Genomic DNA, 15335 nt, shown 5'->3' with positions numbered 1-15335 from the left:
TGCTCTATTTGGATGAAAGGCACATGGACTGGACTGGCATTCTCTGGGCCTTATTATTTAATTGTGTTTCTTTGGAATATGTCGGCTTTGTTTGTTATGACTCCTTAAGAATGCTGGATGAAAGGATCAAGCTTTAATTACCAGAAAAGTGGGTTTGATATTCTATTAAGGAAGCAGAGGGCTTTTTTTCCTTGCTGAAAGAAGCTATTTGGCAAATTAGTCACAAGACATCTATTACTAATGGTTATCTGAAGGTTCTTGTTGCTTTTTCAAGAATTCATATTATAAATATGAAGGGAGAAGATTAAAACTGGAACTGCCATCTTTCACTCACATAAACAACTTGAGATCCTGAAATCTTTTGTCAACAATCGTAATTATACACAGCTACTTCCAGTATGAGCAACTAGCATGATGGCCAGTGCTGGGATATAGGTTCTCTGTAAATCTTTAATGGGGGAAAGATGGGTAAATGTAAGGTTTCCCTGTCATGTCCACAGACAGGGCGCCTTGTAGGTCAGGTGACATGCCTGATCATTTACCTCCAGGACCTTTTCAAGTTTGCTCTCAAACTTCAGTGGAAGTGCTGCCATGCCTTGCCCTCCTACTCCTTACCCTCTTCTCAGAGGATAATAGTAGTAATAGAAGAGTTTACTGACACTTGATATAAGTTAGTCGGGCTAATAACTTAGTTTAAATACATATGTACACATCTATTTTACAGGCAAGGAAACTCAGGCTTGGTAAAGGGCAAGATTTAAGACTCAGACTTTTGTGCGTGTATGTTTCACAGCAAAGCTGTGCTTTTAACTGTTGCAAAGTATCTGACAGTATAATTTTGTCTTTGAGAGTTGGACTACCTAAGTTTGAATTCTGGGTGTTTAACTTCTCTCCCAGTTCTAAAATATGCCTAATAGTGTGTCTTAGAGAATTTGTGTTCTGTTCGGAAAGACAAACATGCCAAGTAATTGCTGAATGATATAATAGAGATTATAGATGTAAATAGATTATAGTGGAGTGAAATATACTTAAAATTGCTACTTAAAATTTTTCTTTCCAAGTACATAGCAACTTCTCAAGTTTCTATGCCAAGAACTGGACTTCTCCTCCATTTTTGTCAAGATACTGGCCTTCTGACTTTGATCTTGGTTTCTTCTCCATGCTGAACTCTATGATTAGTTACTGACAACACCTCAAATACTTTATCATCATTATCCTTTCCAGGCTGTACCTCTTATCCAGTACTCAGCAGTTTTGAGAATATGCTGTCTGTATTCCCAGCTTTGGATGCTGGTGGGAATTGGCACCATCATTTATGGATTCCACCACGGCTGGTCCTTTGATGCTGATCTTCTGTCATTTTACTTGTCCATAGTTGGCTGCTTTGTGCCATTTCTTTGAGGGTGTTGCCAGATAATTATGGCTCTCTTCTTACCATTAAGATGTTACGGTGACTTTTCATTTTACAAATTAAGGCTTCCTGTTAGCTGGCATCTGTTAGACTTCTTGCTAAAAATAAAGTAACCTTGACCTCTGCAGCATCTTACCTTTTGATTCTTACCCTCTTTCAAGGTTGTCCCCTTCCATAGCATTTCTACCCTTTACTGGTTCTTCACTGTTTCCTTTTACACATTTTCTTCTTGACTCTCCTGTCGCTGTACTTTCTTTCTGGGAGATTGTATTCACCATGGTGGCTTCATGTGTGAACTACATACCAGCAGGCCCCACTCTTGCTCCCCAGATTTGTCTCGGGAACTACAGATGGGAATTTCCAACACCCTATTGAATACATAGAGCCAGGGACACTTCAGAATTCCCATTTATCAAACAGAATCTGTTAATCTGCACCCACTTCTCCCAGAACAAAAGATACAGTTAGCAAGTCTTTCCATCTTCCCTCCTACTATCTTCTATTACCTCCTTTTCAGTGTGTCAGCCTTTTTTTCAAGTTTGTTTTGTCTCAGTGCTTTCTAATCCTTTCTCTATTCCACCATTAAAAGGGAAATTAATTGAATGTTTTAAAAACCTAAAGATCTCTCATTGCCTTTTTGTCTAGATTGAAAATCCAGATTCTGTAGCGCTGTGTTTTTCTAGAAGGGGGTTTGGATAAAATTAAATGATGATCTTTTCCCAATTCTCAAAGAGAAGGATTTTATTTATTTATTTATTTACTTACTTACTTACATTTAATTCCCCCCCCCAGGTCTCTTAAAAATTTTATTACTTGCTACCACTTTTATTATCATCTATCACAGAGTGATATTTGAATTAACTTAAACTTTTGGAATTAGTATGTAAGTTTACAAATGTCACATTTTCAAGGGGTTTGATAAGCCTTTCACACCTGGACTCTACCCACTGTGTCCCCTTTCCTCGCTGGCATGGCACACTTTTGAATTTTAAAGAATTGTTTCAGTTCCCAACTGCCATGAATTGCTACACACTGGGCAAGACATTCACAGTGGTTTTAAGAATCTTCTTACCTTTCTGGTTTATGAGGATTAAATGAAGCAGTGCACATCAGATGCTTAGTTCTGGCATGTAGTAAATACTCGAGAAATATTGGCTGCTGTTTTGTTGTTGCGTCTACCTTATTCCTCAGCCTGAATCTCCATGTACCGGAATGTGTAGGGTCTCTGGTGTTTATATATGTACCACTCCCAGATACTGGAATGCCTTCTTCTTTCCTCTTCCCACTTCCTGTGTCTGCTCCTCTTCCTTTTGAATTTAACTCTTTTAAGAAATTTTTCCTAGCGTATATAGTTAACCCTTGCCCAACAACATGGGTTTGAACTGCATGGTTCCACTTAACATGTGGATTTTTTTTTCTGATAAATGGAGTACAGTACAGGATTTTCCTTATGATTTTAATAACATTTTCTTTTCTCTAGCTTACTGTATTATAAGAATCCAGTATATAATACATATACAAAATATGTGCTAATCGACTATGGTATTGGGAAGGCTTCTAGTCCTCAGTAGGCTCTTAATAGTTAAGTTTGGGGGAAGTCAAAAATTACATGCACATTTCTGACTGTGCAGGGTGCTGGCTCTCCCACCTTTCACATCATTCAAGAGTTAACTGTAGTTCTTTGTCACCCTTCCCCTCCTTGACACAAATATTCCCTTAGTGGTGCTTTTTGTTCCTACGACTGAGTCATGTATTTTATTACAGTTTGTTTTCCAAGCTCTTGTCTTCACTGGACTTTTAAGCTCCTTGTCAGCAGTAGGGATTAATTCTCAAGCTATTGGATCTCAGTGTTACCTGCCCTGCCTCACAGCCAGCAGGTTTTCAGTAAGTAACCGCACATGCTGCCATCTAGATTATCTCATTTAATCCCCACAACCAATCTGTGTTGGGTCTGCATTATTATTTGACTTGGGTGAGGTGAAATGATTTGTCCCAAGCCACTTTCTACATGCTAGAAGTCTGGAACTCCCTACACTTAATAATGTAGTTACTGCATAGCTGTCCTCTTAATACATTTGTCTTATATTTACAGTATAAATAAAACAGCATTTAATGCATTCAAAATGCTTGTTGATTGTTTTTGCTTTAATTTCATAATGCGTAAAACATCTAAAGAATTGGAACTCTGCAGATTCAGAATTGTTTGATCTGTGTAGACCTTGTATACTCTTTATTGCTTAGCAAAATAATTGAGAGAATAAATATATTTCAGACAGTGGAGTTTTTATGCAGCTTGTGCATAATAGGCAGTTGAAGTAGTTTGTATTTCAAAGAATTAACATTATTTTTTCCCAAAATTTAATTTAGTTTTTCACTAATTTGAATTAACCTTTATTAAATTTTGTTATGTCTTCGGTAACATCCTCCAGGGTAATTGTGTGTTTGTGTACACATGATAACCTTTTCATAGTCTTCATATAAGGCTGTTAATTTTAAGAACATATAATAATAGTACATATAATAAGTTTGGGTGACCTAATGATTTGTTATGGCCTTGTATTCATTGCAAAGTACTGATCCTAGTAGGTGGGGAGATGGCACTGGTGGTGGTGGGAATTAGATTATTAAATATAAAAGTGTTGCATGTCATTTTACAGACAGTTGAAAGTAAAGTAAACAATGCATATAATGATTCTAGTTATTCTTTAGAAGTTGTAATTGTGATTTAATTCAGTTATATCATAAATTCCAGGAATGAGGGACAGTTTCTTCTTCTTCTTCTTCTTCTTCTTCTTCTTCTTCTTCTTCTTCTTTTTTGACAGTTTCTTCTTTTAAAGGATAAAATATGGAGTCGAAAATGAACAGTATTTATGGTCCCATTGTATAATATTCTTTAAATTTAGTTATTGGATTTGTTCTGCTTTTTTGTTTTCTTTTTTATATTTGCTTATTTAAAAATATATTTAATCATTCTTTTCATCACAGAGCATAGTAATATTCTAAATCTTACCCCTGTAATAGTAATATTTATATTTTATTTTAGGGAAGCTATGCGAAATTACTTAAAAGAGCGAGGGGATCAAACAGTACTTATTCTTCATGCAAAAGTTGCACAGAAGTCATATGGAAATGAAAAAAGGTAAGATTATTGTTTTTCTAATGGGTAGTTAATTGTAGCTATCACATGATTTTGCAAGTGATGTATTAATATACAAGTTAAAGGGTGGTTTCTTTTATTGGGTTGGTTTCCAAGTACAAAGTGAAAAATAGGGGCTTTGTCTCTATTGAAGGGGAGAAATATAGTGAACTGTGGCATATTTAGTAAAGATCATCTGGCTAGATCTCTGATGTCATGAAAGGAAATAATCCATAGTTTGCCGGGATGGGGGGCGGCCTACATGATATTCCCTTAAGTATTTCTGTGGTGCATTAGCTCGTCCAAAAAATAGCTCTCTTTTTGGTGGAAAATGTAGTTTTATAAACATGTGACCCCCCCCCAAGTACTTTTGAAAAGGAGAAGGCTAAAATAAATACCTGAATTGAACTATGGAGTGATTATAAAGCTCTCCACCCTTGACCCTGTGCTTATTCAGGTTAAGAAAAATGGCAACACTGAGTTGGTACTCAGTCTGTCCTCACACACTACAGAACTAACCTGGAAGTTGGATTCACAGAATTAAAGTATAGCAAAGTGATCTTCATATTTAGTATTTGCTGCAGTATCTTATGAATTTCAGCATTTGGGGTATATAATTATGGACTTTAGCTATTTGTTTTTTCATTTGGTTGCTGGAATTTTCTTGTCTTTGAGACTTCTTTGAGACTGCATTAACTATTTCGTGGACAAAGGCTGCTTGCAGGGAAATGGGAGTAGATGTGTGTTTACTGCAGCGATGGTGTTCTTGCTCTGGGATTTTGAAGGTGCATTTTGGTACAACTGGATTCATTCATTCATTCATTTTTTTTCTTTATTTTGGTTAGCAAATTAGGTGCCAGGTACTGTGCAAAAGGATCTTTCCTGGGAATTTGGGAAGTTGTTATGTCATTTAATACTGGATAACTGAGGCCCTGTGGGGAAAGCACAAAAGAACAACTACTTAAACAGTTATGCCTAAGTCCAAATAAGGTTCCTGCTTGTTATTTACTATTGAAAATAAATGAGGGACACCTGGGTGGCTCAGTTGGTTAAGCCAATGCCTTCAGCTCAGGTCATGATCCTAGGGGTCTTGGAATTTAGCTCCACATCAGGCTCCCTGCTCAGCGGACAGTCTGCTTCTCCCTCTCCCTCTCCATCTGCCTGCCAGTCAGCCTACATGTTCTCCCTCTCTCTCTCTCTCTCTCTCTCTCTCTGTCAAATAAATAAAATCTTTAAAAAAGAAAAGAAAAGAAGTGAGTACAAAGCTGTAGTGGCTCCTCAAGTAGGTGATTTAAAGGTTACCCTTCATTGTGATTGCCTTCCTTTTCAGCTCCTCTTTATTTGGGTATGGTCTGGCCTGTCTAAAACAGGAGATAAAGGAGAGCTTGAAGAATCTAAGCGTCTAGCTTCCAAAGACTGAAGACATAATAATGAAAAGGCCAGAGTAACTATTTTCCTTTATTTTTTATATGTTTGTATTATTAAATTATTAAATGAAATTTTTTATTATTAAAATTTCAGAGTAGACATGGATTCATTTTACATACAAAGATGGAAACCTGTTAGAATTACTTGGTTTTTAAAAAGGATTAGCAATAAGGGACTGCTCATGAGGTTCCAGCCTCCTGGATGAAGTCTGGCCCTTTACTCACTGGTGGCGTACATGGTGGAAAGAGTAAGATCTGCCAACTTTCTTGTTGATCCAGATTCAGGCCTTTCTGAAAAGCTACTAAGGCATTAAGCACAAGGTAACCTGGGGACATGACCACAGTCTTCTTGGCATATAAAATAACTCCAGAGAATGATGCTAGAAATACTAGGTCAGGAAAATTGATCCTCAAATTTTAAATTGTCCTTGATAATAACTTTGGTGCCTAATAACGAATCTTTATTTTTTTTATCCCACTGATGTTAGTGATTAGTTTTACTTTTTCATTAAAGAAGGTTATTCTAGGTTTTAAAAAATGGACTTTTAAAAAGATGGTTTTGTCTAGAGGAAAATTTTCATTAAAGGGGGGGAAACTACAGTTGACGTATTAGTGTTCCTTCAACTTTGTGTCAGCGGAAGTCTTTAAGCAGTAATGGAGGTGGTAGAGATACTGTTGAGGCAACAGTAAAACCATGTAGACAATGAGGTGATGCTCCTCAAGTCATACTGAGAATGCGTGTTAATTGAGGTAACTTTGGTGTGCAAAAAAGTTTCTATTTTGGTGCTTTTGGATTGAATAATTATCAAAGGATAATGATTCTGCAAAGGTCAGATAACGTAAATGATGTTTGGATTTTGTCTAACCTAACCTATTTTGTATATTGGGCTGACTAAAAAGGCTTCTTTGAGTCTGTAAGGTATTTTCCAGACCTCATCTCAGGGTTTGAGGAAAAAGTTCTTGAATCATTCTTTGAAAATAAAGACTGATTGTTTAAACTAGGAAATGAATAACATTGTAAATGTGTGCATATTGCCACCAAGTGGCAGAAGGACAGCATTGTTTGTCATAGTTGCTAGTTAAGAGCCATAGGAAATACTAGAAAATCAAGGCACGTTGTTTCATAGCGTAATCTTTTATAGCAGCTGCTAAACTCTGGGAGCTGGCCACTTGGTAGTCAAACTTTTCACTGTGTGTTTGGTATGTATTGACCAGTTGCCCAGATTCAAAAAATCATTGATCGCACACGGCATTATAAGGTGTATTTTAATTTTTCTTCTGTTAATTAGGTGGCTTTTTTTTTAATCCTCACTCCCTTTAATTTCCTTTCTTTTGTCTGTGTTCTTTTGTTGTGTTTATGCTTATCTTCTATTTGATGATATTACTACTGAGGTCTAGAAATACAAACCTGGCTCATTAGCTGTTTCCTAAGGGGTGGCAATATTGGGCTGTTTAAAATATAATTTCATCAACACATTATATAGAAATAGTCTCTGTTTAGATCGTATTGGATTTGTTGTTTTCTTTTTTTTTTTTTTTAAGATTTTTTTTTTTAATTTATTTGACAGATCACAAGTAGGCAGAGAGGCAGGCAGAGAGAGACAGGAGGAGGCAGGCTCCCTGCTGAGCAGAGAGCCTGATGTGGGACTCGATCCCAGGACCCTGAGATCATGACCTGAGCCGAAGGCAGAGGCTTTAACCACTGAGCCACCCAGGCGCCCCGGATTTGTTGTTTTCTTATATCATGACTTCTTTGAATTATAGAGTTGATAAACAAGGCTAGTTTAGAGGCGTTTGTGAAGAGTCTTCTTTTTTTTCTTATTTATTACATGATTGGAAAGCACTTACAATATAGAATCTTGGTCCGAGTTTTAAGTGATAAATAGCTTGTCATCCTAATTTTATACCTTGTTTATGCCATTTTATCACAGTACTCTTGAGAAAACCAGCACTACCCAATCTTGTACAGTTTTAGCCCTCTTTATATTTTTCAAATATGAAATAAAAGTATCCTTTAAAAAAATTTTTTTTAAGATTTTGTTTATTTATTTGACAGAGATCACAAGCAGGCAGAGAGGCAGGCAGAGGGGGAGGGGGAAGCAGGCTCCCCACCGAGCAGAGAGCCAGATGCGGAGCTCAATCCCAGGATCCTGAGATCATGACCTGAACCGAAGCCAGAGGCTTAACCCACTGAGCCACCCAGGTGCCCCTAAAAGTTATCTTTTATGATAACTTGAGATTTGAATTCCACATCTGGTACACTTTACTAAAGCACCGCTCTTTGAATTTTATAGCTGGTCAGTTTGCTAAGGAGTCTTAATATCCGTGTTCAATAGAAAACACTAATAGGAGACAAGTTTCCTAAATTGATTCCTTCTCAACTCCCGGTAGTGTGCCAGCTAGGTATTTGAGTCTGTGCCATAGTAAGCGTTGGGTGGCTCCCAGCATTAGAGGTCAGAAAGATCCCTGGTGTAGACTTGAATTGAGCCAACTCCTGAACTAGTCGGCTAATCCAGGCATCCCTCCAAACTTGGAGTGACCTGGAGCTGAGCCCACTACCTCGGCTGTGACCTCTGTGTCCATGGCCACAGTGAGAGTATGCAGGCATGAAAGCGGCTCTGCTTCCTTTTTACTGATTTAGATAAATATGGGAAGACTTGAAAGGCTTCCCTCCTTACTCAGCTTGACCTCCAGGCCCTACTTGGTCTACTTCCCCATTATCCAGGCTTCATCTTCTCTTCTCAGCTACAGCTACACTGCTCTGTGTTTGTTTAGACACGGTCCATTTTAGTCCTTCCTACTTTAGAGCTTTTCCACTTGCTCTTGTCTCAGCTGAAATGCTCCCACACAGCTACCCGTGGTTTTAGATTGTGACTCAGGGTCACCTTTTTAAGGAAGCTTTCCATGGCCACCCAGGCCTTCTACATTTTAAGTACCCCTTACCTGCTTAATTTTTTCCCTCAGTGTTTATCACCAGCTAACAGAATATATAAGCCATTTTACACGTTAAGGTTTTTTTTAATTGTCACGCCTATTAGAGTGTGAATTCCACCAAGACAGGAATTTTTTTTCCCCCTACTATATTCCCAGTGCCTGATACAGTAGGAATACAGACCAGGGATGTAATAATTTAGTGAATTAATGAATATTACATAAACCCAGCTCACTTCTTATAAATTAATATAAATTGCTCCTAAAGTAGTCTTTAGAGTTGAGCAAAAAGTGGATATTATTTAATTTTGATTCGATTCAGTCAGTATTGTAGTAGGTACTAAGGGGAGAAAGCAAACAAGAAGGAGATACTAACTACGTTTAGGAAGGGCTGAGGCCAGATCTAGCCTGGTGTTGTCCATGTGTCACATATGCACAAGTAGGCACGTGTACACATTTTTTGTTGTTGTTTTCTTAAGCCTGTGTGCTGTTGGCCTGCAAAATGTTAAAAAGCATAAATTCGTCACTAAATTTTTAAAATTGGGAATCTCATCTAAAATTCGATTTCAAGCATATGTTGAACAGTTGGAGGATGTGACTCGAGGCCCACATGCAGGTAGTTTGGCAAAGTGATTGAGAGGGTGTGTACTCACAGGCTTGCTAGTCTCTGTTGTGCCTTAGTATCTATCATCCAAGTCACACACCAGTGGCTGATTGTCATTGCGTTTAAGATCCTCTTTTTCTTAGAGTGGGCTTAAAAGAATTAAGAAAAATTTTCCTTTATTCATAACTATACAGCAAGTGGGAATTACCGTGAGGGCTGTGTGTTTGAAGAAAGGAGGGAACCTACTTCTTTGAGTAATTACATGATATTCCAACTTACTTACTGTGCACCTGGTTCACCCACTAAATTTCTTACTTGGCTACTATTTGAGTTTACTTAGCTACTATTTGAGTATGTATTTGAGTTTTTGAGCCCCTGGATAAGACATGGTGTAAATGTTTTAAAGTGTACATAAACCAGTGTGTATAACTGAGCAAAAAGCAAGTTATGCTCTCCATAAGGACTGGATTGGTAGTCTAAACTGTAAAAGAAGGGGCTTGACCTAGGCTCTGAAGTAGACTTTTCTTAATTGCTAGAAATGAGATAGCCGTTGTCTCCTGCATGGCACAGGTTCAATCTTCAGGCTCTACTTCTATGCAGATTTTTTTCAGTTAATATAGTTAATATGGTATAGTCTTACGAATGATTTTTTTTCTTTTTTTAAAGATTTTATTTATTTGCCAGAGAGAGAGAAAGTACACGCAGGCAGAGAGGCAGGCAGAGGCGGCGAAAGACGCAGGCTCCCCGCTGAGCAAGGAGCCCAGTGCGGGGCTCTATCCCAGGACCCCGGGATCATGACCTGAGCCGGAGGCAGCGGCTTAACCCACTGAGCCACCCAGGCATCCCAAATGTATTTTTTTCTTAAGATTTTTCTTAGTAATACTTTCTTTGGTCTAGCTTTATTGTAAGAATACAGTATATAATACATATAACATTCAAAATATGTGTTGACTTTATGTTAACGGTAAGGCTTCCTGGTCAACAGTAGGCTATTAGTAAAGTTTTGGGAGAGTCAGAAGTTAGACATGGATTTTTTTAACTGCATACAGAGTTGGCACCCCGACCCCCAGAGTGTTCAAGGGTCAACTGTATAAGGAAGTTAATCTAGGTGGGAAGAATTTTTGAAGGCAGGCTTTGGGCAGCTAGCAAAACAAATCCGTTGGTAATGTGAGGTGAAAGGGCACAGTGCATTGTTCTTTCAGTCATTCACTTGCACCAGGTGTTCAGGGTATAAAATACATAAAACATAGGAATTCAGTGTCCATTTTCCTTTTAATTCTTCTACTTTTATTATTATTTTGGAAGTTTCTACTTTGGATGTTGCTCTAATTCTTTTTTCCAGGTTAATTACCAAATGAAGTTAAGTGTAATAGCCGTAACTATAATGCCATCAATTAATAATATGTCATTTTAAATAGATCTTAAGTAATAATTGCAGATTCTTTCGTGGTGTATCATCTTCTGCAACCCTTTAGACTTTGTTGGATTTACTGAATTCCAATAGTTCAGAATTCTGAGCTCCATTAAAATGAAAGGAATGCTCCCTGCTCAAAGAAGTATCTGTTGTAATTGAGTGCATAATTTGAGTATAGACAGACCTACACTGAACAAGTGTGGTCTTTGTGAAAGCCTTGATTTCTGCGCTCCGGACATGACTATTTGCATCACAGAAGGCTTCACTAGAATGTTTCATTAGGAGATTATTTAACGCAGTTCAGTATAATTTTGTATTCATATGTTCGAAGAAAAGAAATGCTTTCTTAAATCTAATAGCATTGTTTGTTTTTGTATTTGTGTGGTATGTATATGTGTGTGTTTCCCCCATTGGTTCAGGTTTTTTTGCCCTCCTCCTTGTGTGTATCTTATGGGCAGTGGATGGAAGAAAAAAAAAGAACAAATGGAACGGGATGGTTGTTCTGAACAAGAGTCTCAACCATGTGCATTTATTGGAATAGGAAATAGTGACCAAGAAATGCAGCAGCTGAACTTGGAAGGAAAGGTAAATTAAAACTACGTTGTTTGTCTTAAATGGCACCGTGGTACCAGCGTGTGTAGTTTCCTTATTTGTTTTCGTGGTGATGATTTTTTTTCTTTTATGGCTTTCTGTAGTGATTTTCTGAAACACCACCCACCAGAGATAAACTTCTCAAATAGCTGTGGGCTAGTCGTGAGCTGTGGACATCTAAAGGTAGCCCATAGTAAGCTTCCACAGCTTGGGGGCAGTTTTAGTAGGCTATAAATCAGGTTTCCATTGGAAGCCAATAAAAAAAATTAAGGAGGCTTACCTGTCATGTGACTGACAGGGAGGAGACCTGATATTCAACAAACAGTGAAAATACATAGCTCAATAATATTTTATTCTCTCTTAATCTTAGTCTTATACGAGAAGCAAAGTGATAGAGATTAATTCTTAGAAGTATTTATCTGTGTTTATAAAGATCATAAATGTTTTACTTAGCTTCTGTGTAGAGCAAAACTACAATAGATAAGAACAGCCACAATAAGCTTGATTCAAACTTTTAGGGGTTTTCTTTAATTTGTTAGGGAATGGAATTTATGTATTAGTTTTACTAATTATATTTTATGAAATTAGAAAGTAATCGTTTCAGTCTATACCTTTAGTGTTCAGAAATAGTTCTTAATGACTTAGCATTTAACTATTATTTTGTTTTCCCTTGATATTAAAATTTGAAAAATAGTTCTCAACGATCACATGAATGTCTTAAAACAGTATGTAGGAAGCTGTTTCCGCATTCAGTAAGTCCTCACTGAATATCTTAGCGTTTGCCGTGTTGCAGTTGGCAGTATGGATGGGACTGGTGGGTAACATTGTGAGGAGCTAGGAGATTTGTACACTCCAGTTCAGTTTTAGTCATTTTACAGATAATACGCAGAACGCGCATCAGGAAGCCTTAATAACAGCCACCTTCAAATATTTTTATGACATTTGTATCTTTATAATTTTTGCCGGTAAGCCTTGTCACTTAGGTATTTTTTAATTAGGTTTGCAGTAAAACATTACAATAAAGGTGGTTTCATTTTAAAAAGAAAATAGAGCCGTAAGAAATATTTCTAAGTTATGACCCTTGAGCCGCAAAGTATGTATTTAAGTGGTAGGCTGATCCGATAGGCCTTAGCTGTGTCTCACCTATTTTCCTGTTCTTTAGAAACTCTCAGTTACACGTCTCCAGGCTGTGCATTTAGATACATGGTGCTATGAAGTGACTACTTAGGCAGGGAGTGAGAAGACAGGGATTGTAGCTACCAGTGTATATGACTGTTAACTGAACTTCATTGCCTGCTTTAACCAATTCCAGCTTCCAGCATTTTAGGGGAAGTAATACCAAACAAACACACCCCATTTGCCTTTTCCAGCACCATGGTTCGGTAGATCTTTCTTCAACTTACACCACTATATTCTTTCTCCAAGCCCTAAAAATTCACACAAGATGAAAAAAATACCTGAAAGCCTGATATTAACTAGTATTTAAAGCATCTACTAATGGGGTGGCATAATGTCTCTAAGCCACATTTACCTGTGAATATTAGTTTTAATGAAAAATGCTATTAGAGAAGTCTTACTTACTTTATATAAAATAAGACTTGTTGAGAGTCAGCAGAAGGCATTCCAGGTGGAAGGAACATCCTATATGCTTGGAGCCTAAAGGTATATGAACGTGGTAGGTGTGGGCCCAGGTAGGCAAAGATGGCCTGAACAGTGTGACACTGAGCTTCAGAGAGAGGCCCTTTGCTCTTGCTGTCTCTCTTCACCTCAACTCATTTAAGGTAATACTCTTCTCTTTTCAATAGTCTGCTCATTGAATGGTTCAGTTAGTCATTATTCAAAAAGAAGGGATATTTGTTTTGCACTATTGGGTATTTGTACTTAATACTCATTATAGTAAAGTTCTGGTATATGTAGCATTAAATATGATTATGACATTTGACTCTGTGTTGATAATATTTTGGATCCGAGATTTCACTTAATCATGTTTGAAATTTGTTAAATGTTCATTTCCTCAATTTTGTATCTTACGTAGTTGGAACTAGGTAAGCTATACAATATGAATTCAACCCTACTTAGCCCATTTGTGTTTTTCTTACTTTCAAAAAATTACATCCCCTACACCTCTCTTGCTAGCACTGTTTGTATAATTCATACATTTCTATAGTACTTTTGTAGTATTATATCTGGTATTTCTCATTTCAGGGCAAATATTTTTACTATGGTCTGAAGATCTTGTCTTTCAACAGTTGTTCTTAAGTTAAATTGTTTATTATTTATAGAAAGGTTTATTTTATGCCATTTTCTATTCTAGAATTTTGTTAACTAATCTAGCCTTTTAGTATGACAAATGTAACTTTAAACTTTACTTTGTTTTCCTAAAGCCGTAATACTTTTTTTTGAGGAGTGACTCCCCTTCCCTCCTTTTTAATGGGATTTGAGTAGTTTGTGGGCAGTGGTCTTACAGTTTTTTTTTTTTAAGATAGTTGTTCTGATAAAGTTATCCCAGGTATGATTTTTTTTTTTTTGTGGATTCAGACTGCTCACTTTTGTAAAAAATAGGGATACGTTTTCCTTTTTTTCAAAGGGTTATATATGTGTTCGCTTTTTCCAAACAAAATAAAACCTTTTGTGTGAAAGTCTTTTTCCCATGAGAATTTAACTATCTTCATTTAGATGCACATTTCATTTTTGCTGCCTATAACTATCTGCTTTAGTATGTTGATAATCTATTTTCCTAGACTTTGTCTTTTATGGTGCAGAACAATTCCATAGTTCAGGCTTAATCTAACCTTCAGTGCCTTTTATTGTATGGCAGACCTGTAGGTCCTGCCATAGCATCTCCGAGCACTTAGAGATCCCTGAGAAGGCGCTGTATGAGTGCGAAGTACTGTTTTTATTTTTCTTTTTACTAACTTTATCTTAATTTTGTTTTCTGCAGAACAAAGCTTCTCAAAGCTTTTACCACACTTCTGAATTTATGAAAACTTAATTTGAGTGTAAAATATTCACATGGCAACTACGTTTTCTTATGTAACTTTGCTATTGAGAAATGAAATAAACTGCGGTATTATTTTTGTTCTGCTACTAAAATTGCCCGTGATTACAATTTTATTTTACTTTTTTTTTTTTTTAAGATTTTATTTATTTATTTGACAGAGAGAGATCACAAGTAGGCAGAGAGGCAGGCAGAGAGAGGAAGGGAAGCAGGCTCCCTGCCGAGCAGAGAGCCCAGCGCGGGGGCTCGCGGGGCTCGATCCCAGGACCCTGAGATCGTGACCTGAGCTGAAGGCAGAGGCTTAACTCCACTGAGCCACCCAGGCGCCCCTGTGATTACAATTTTTAAAAAATTTAAAAGCTAGACTACATTAGCTGTTTCATAAATGAGTGGCACTTTTCCTGATTTTTAGAATAAACACAGACTAGACGTTGTCAAAGAAACTTCTTTAGCCTAATTTTAAGGTACAGCATTGATCTTTTAAAAAATATAATAGATATTTTAAATACTTAAGCTGTGTTTTGAGCATCGTTTACCCAGTCTGGAAAAAGAGATCAGTAATTTAGTTCCTTGCCTAATTCATACAGATCAGGGGAGTAGGAAAGATTTTAGAATTGTCACATATATTTGAGATGGTTGCATCGAGAGTGTCTTTAGCCAGTGCTATACCTCTGTATATAATATATATAATATAATAACTGTATATAATTCTGTCTTTTTAGTTATCAGAATTTATTTTCTGGTAAACTGGCATCATAATTTGCTGCATTTGTTTTCTCTGTTAACTTTCAATCCAGTTTTTTTGTTTTTGTTTTTGTCTGTT

At 36.9% G+C, this 15335-nt stretch overlaps 1 protein-coding gene across 3 annotated transcripts in view; it reads left to right on the top strand.

Annotated features, from left to right (window-relative positions):
• The window catches only part of LOC111148915 (recombination signal binding protein for immunoglobulin kappa J region), a 103215-nt gene that overhangs the window by 76642 nt on the left and 11238 nt on the right, over nucleotides 1–15335 (top strand). For all 3 annotated transcript variants that reach the window (XM_022505703.1, XM_022505706.1, XM_022505704.1), the window contains 2 exons: nucleotides 4455–4550; nucleotides 11343–11508. In XM_022505703.1, coding sequence (XP_022361411.1) covers nucleotides 4455–4550; nucleotides 11343–11508 — 262 coding nt within the window. The remainder of the gene's footprint in view (nucleotides 1–4454; nucleotides 4551–11342; nucleotides 11509–15335) is intronic.

Source organism: Enhydra lutris, unplaced genomic scaffold (genome assembly GCF_002288905.1).
Source record: "Enhydra lutris kenyoni isolate GAN:26980312 unplaced genomic scaffold, ASM228890v2 scaffoldscaffold21, whole genome shotgun sequence".
NCBI classification, from domain to species: Eukaryota; Metazoa; Chordata; class Mammalia; order Carnivora; family Mustelidae; genus Enhydra; species Enhydra lutris.
This window is presented reverse-complemented; position numbering and strand designations above follow the sequence as displayed.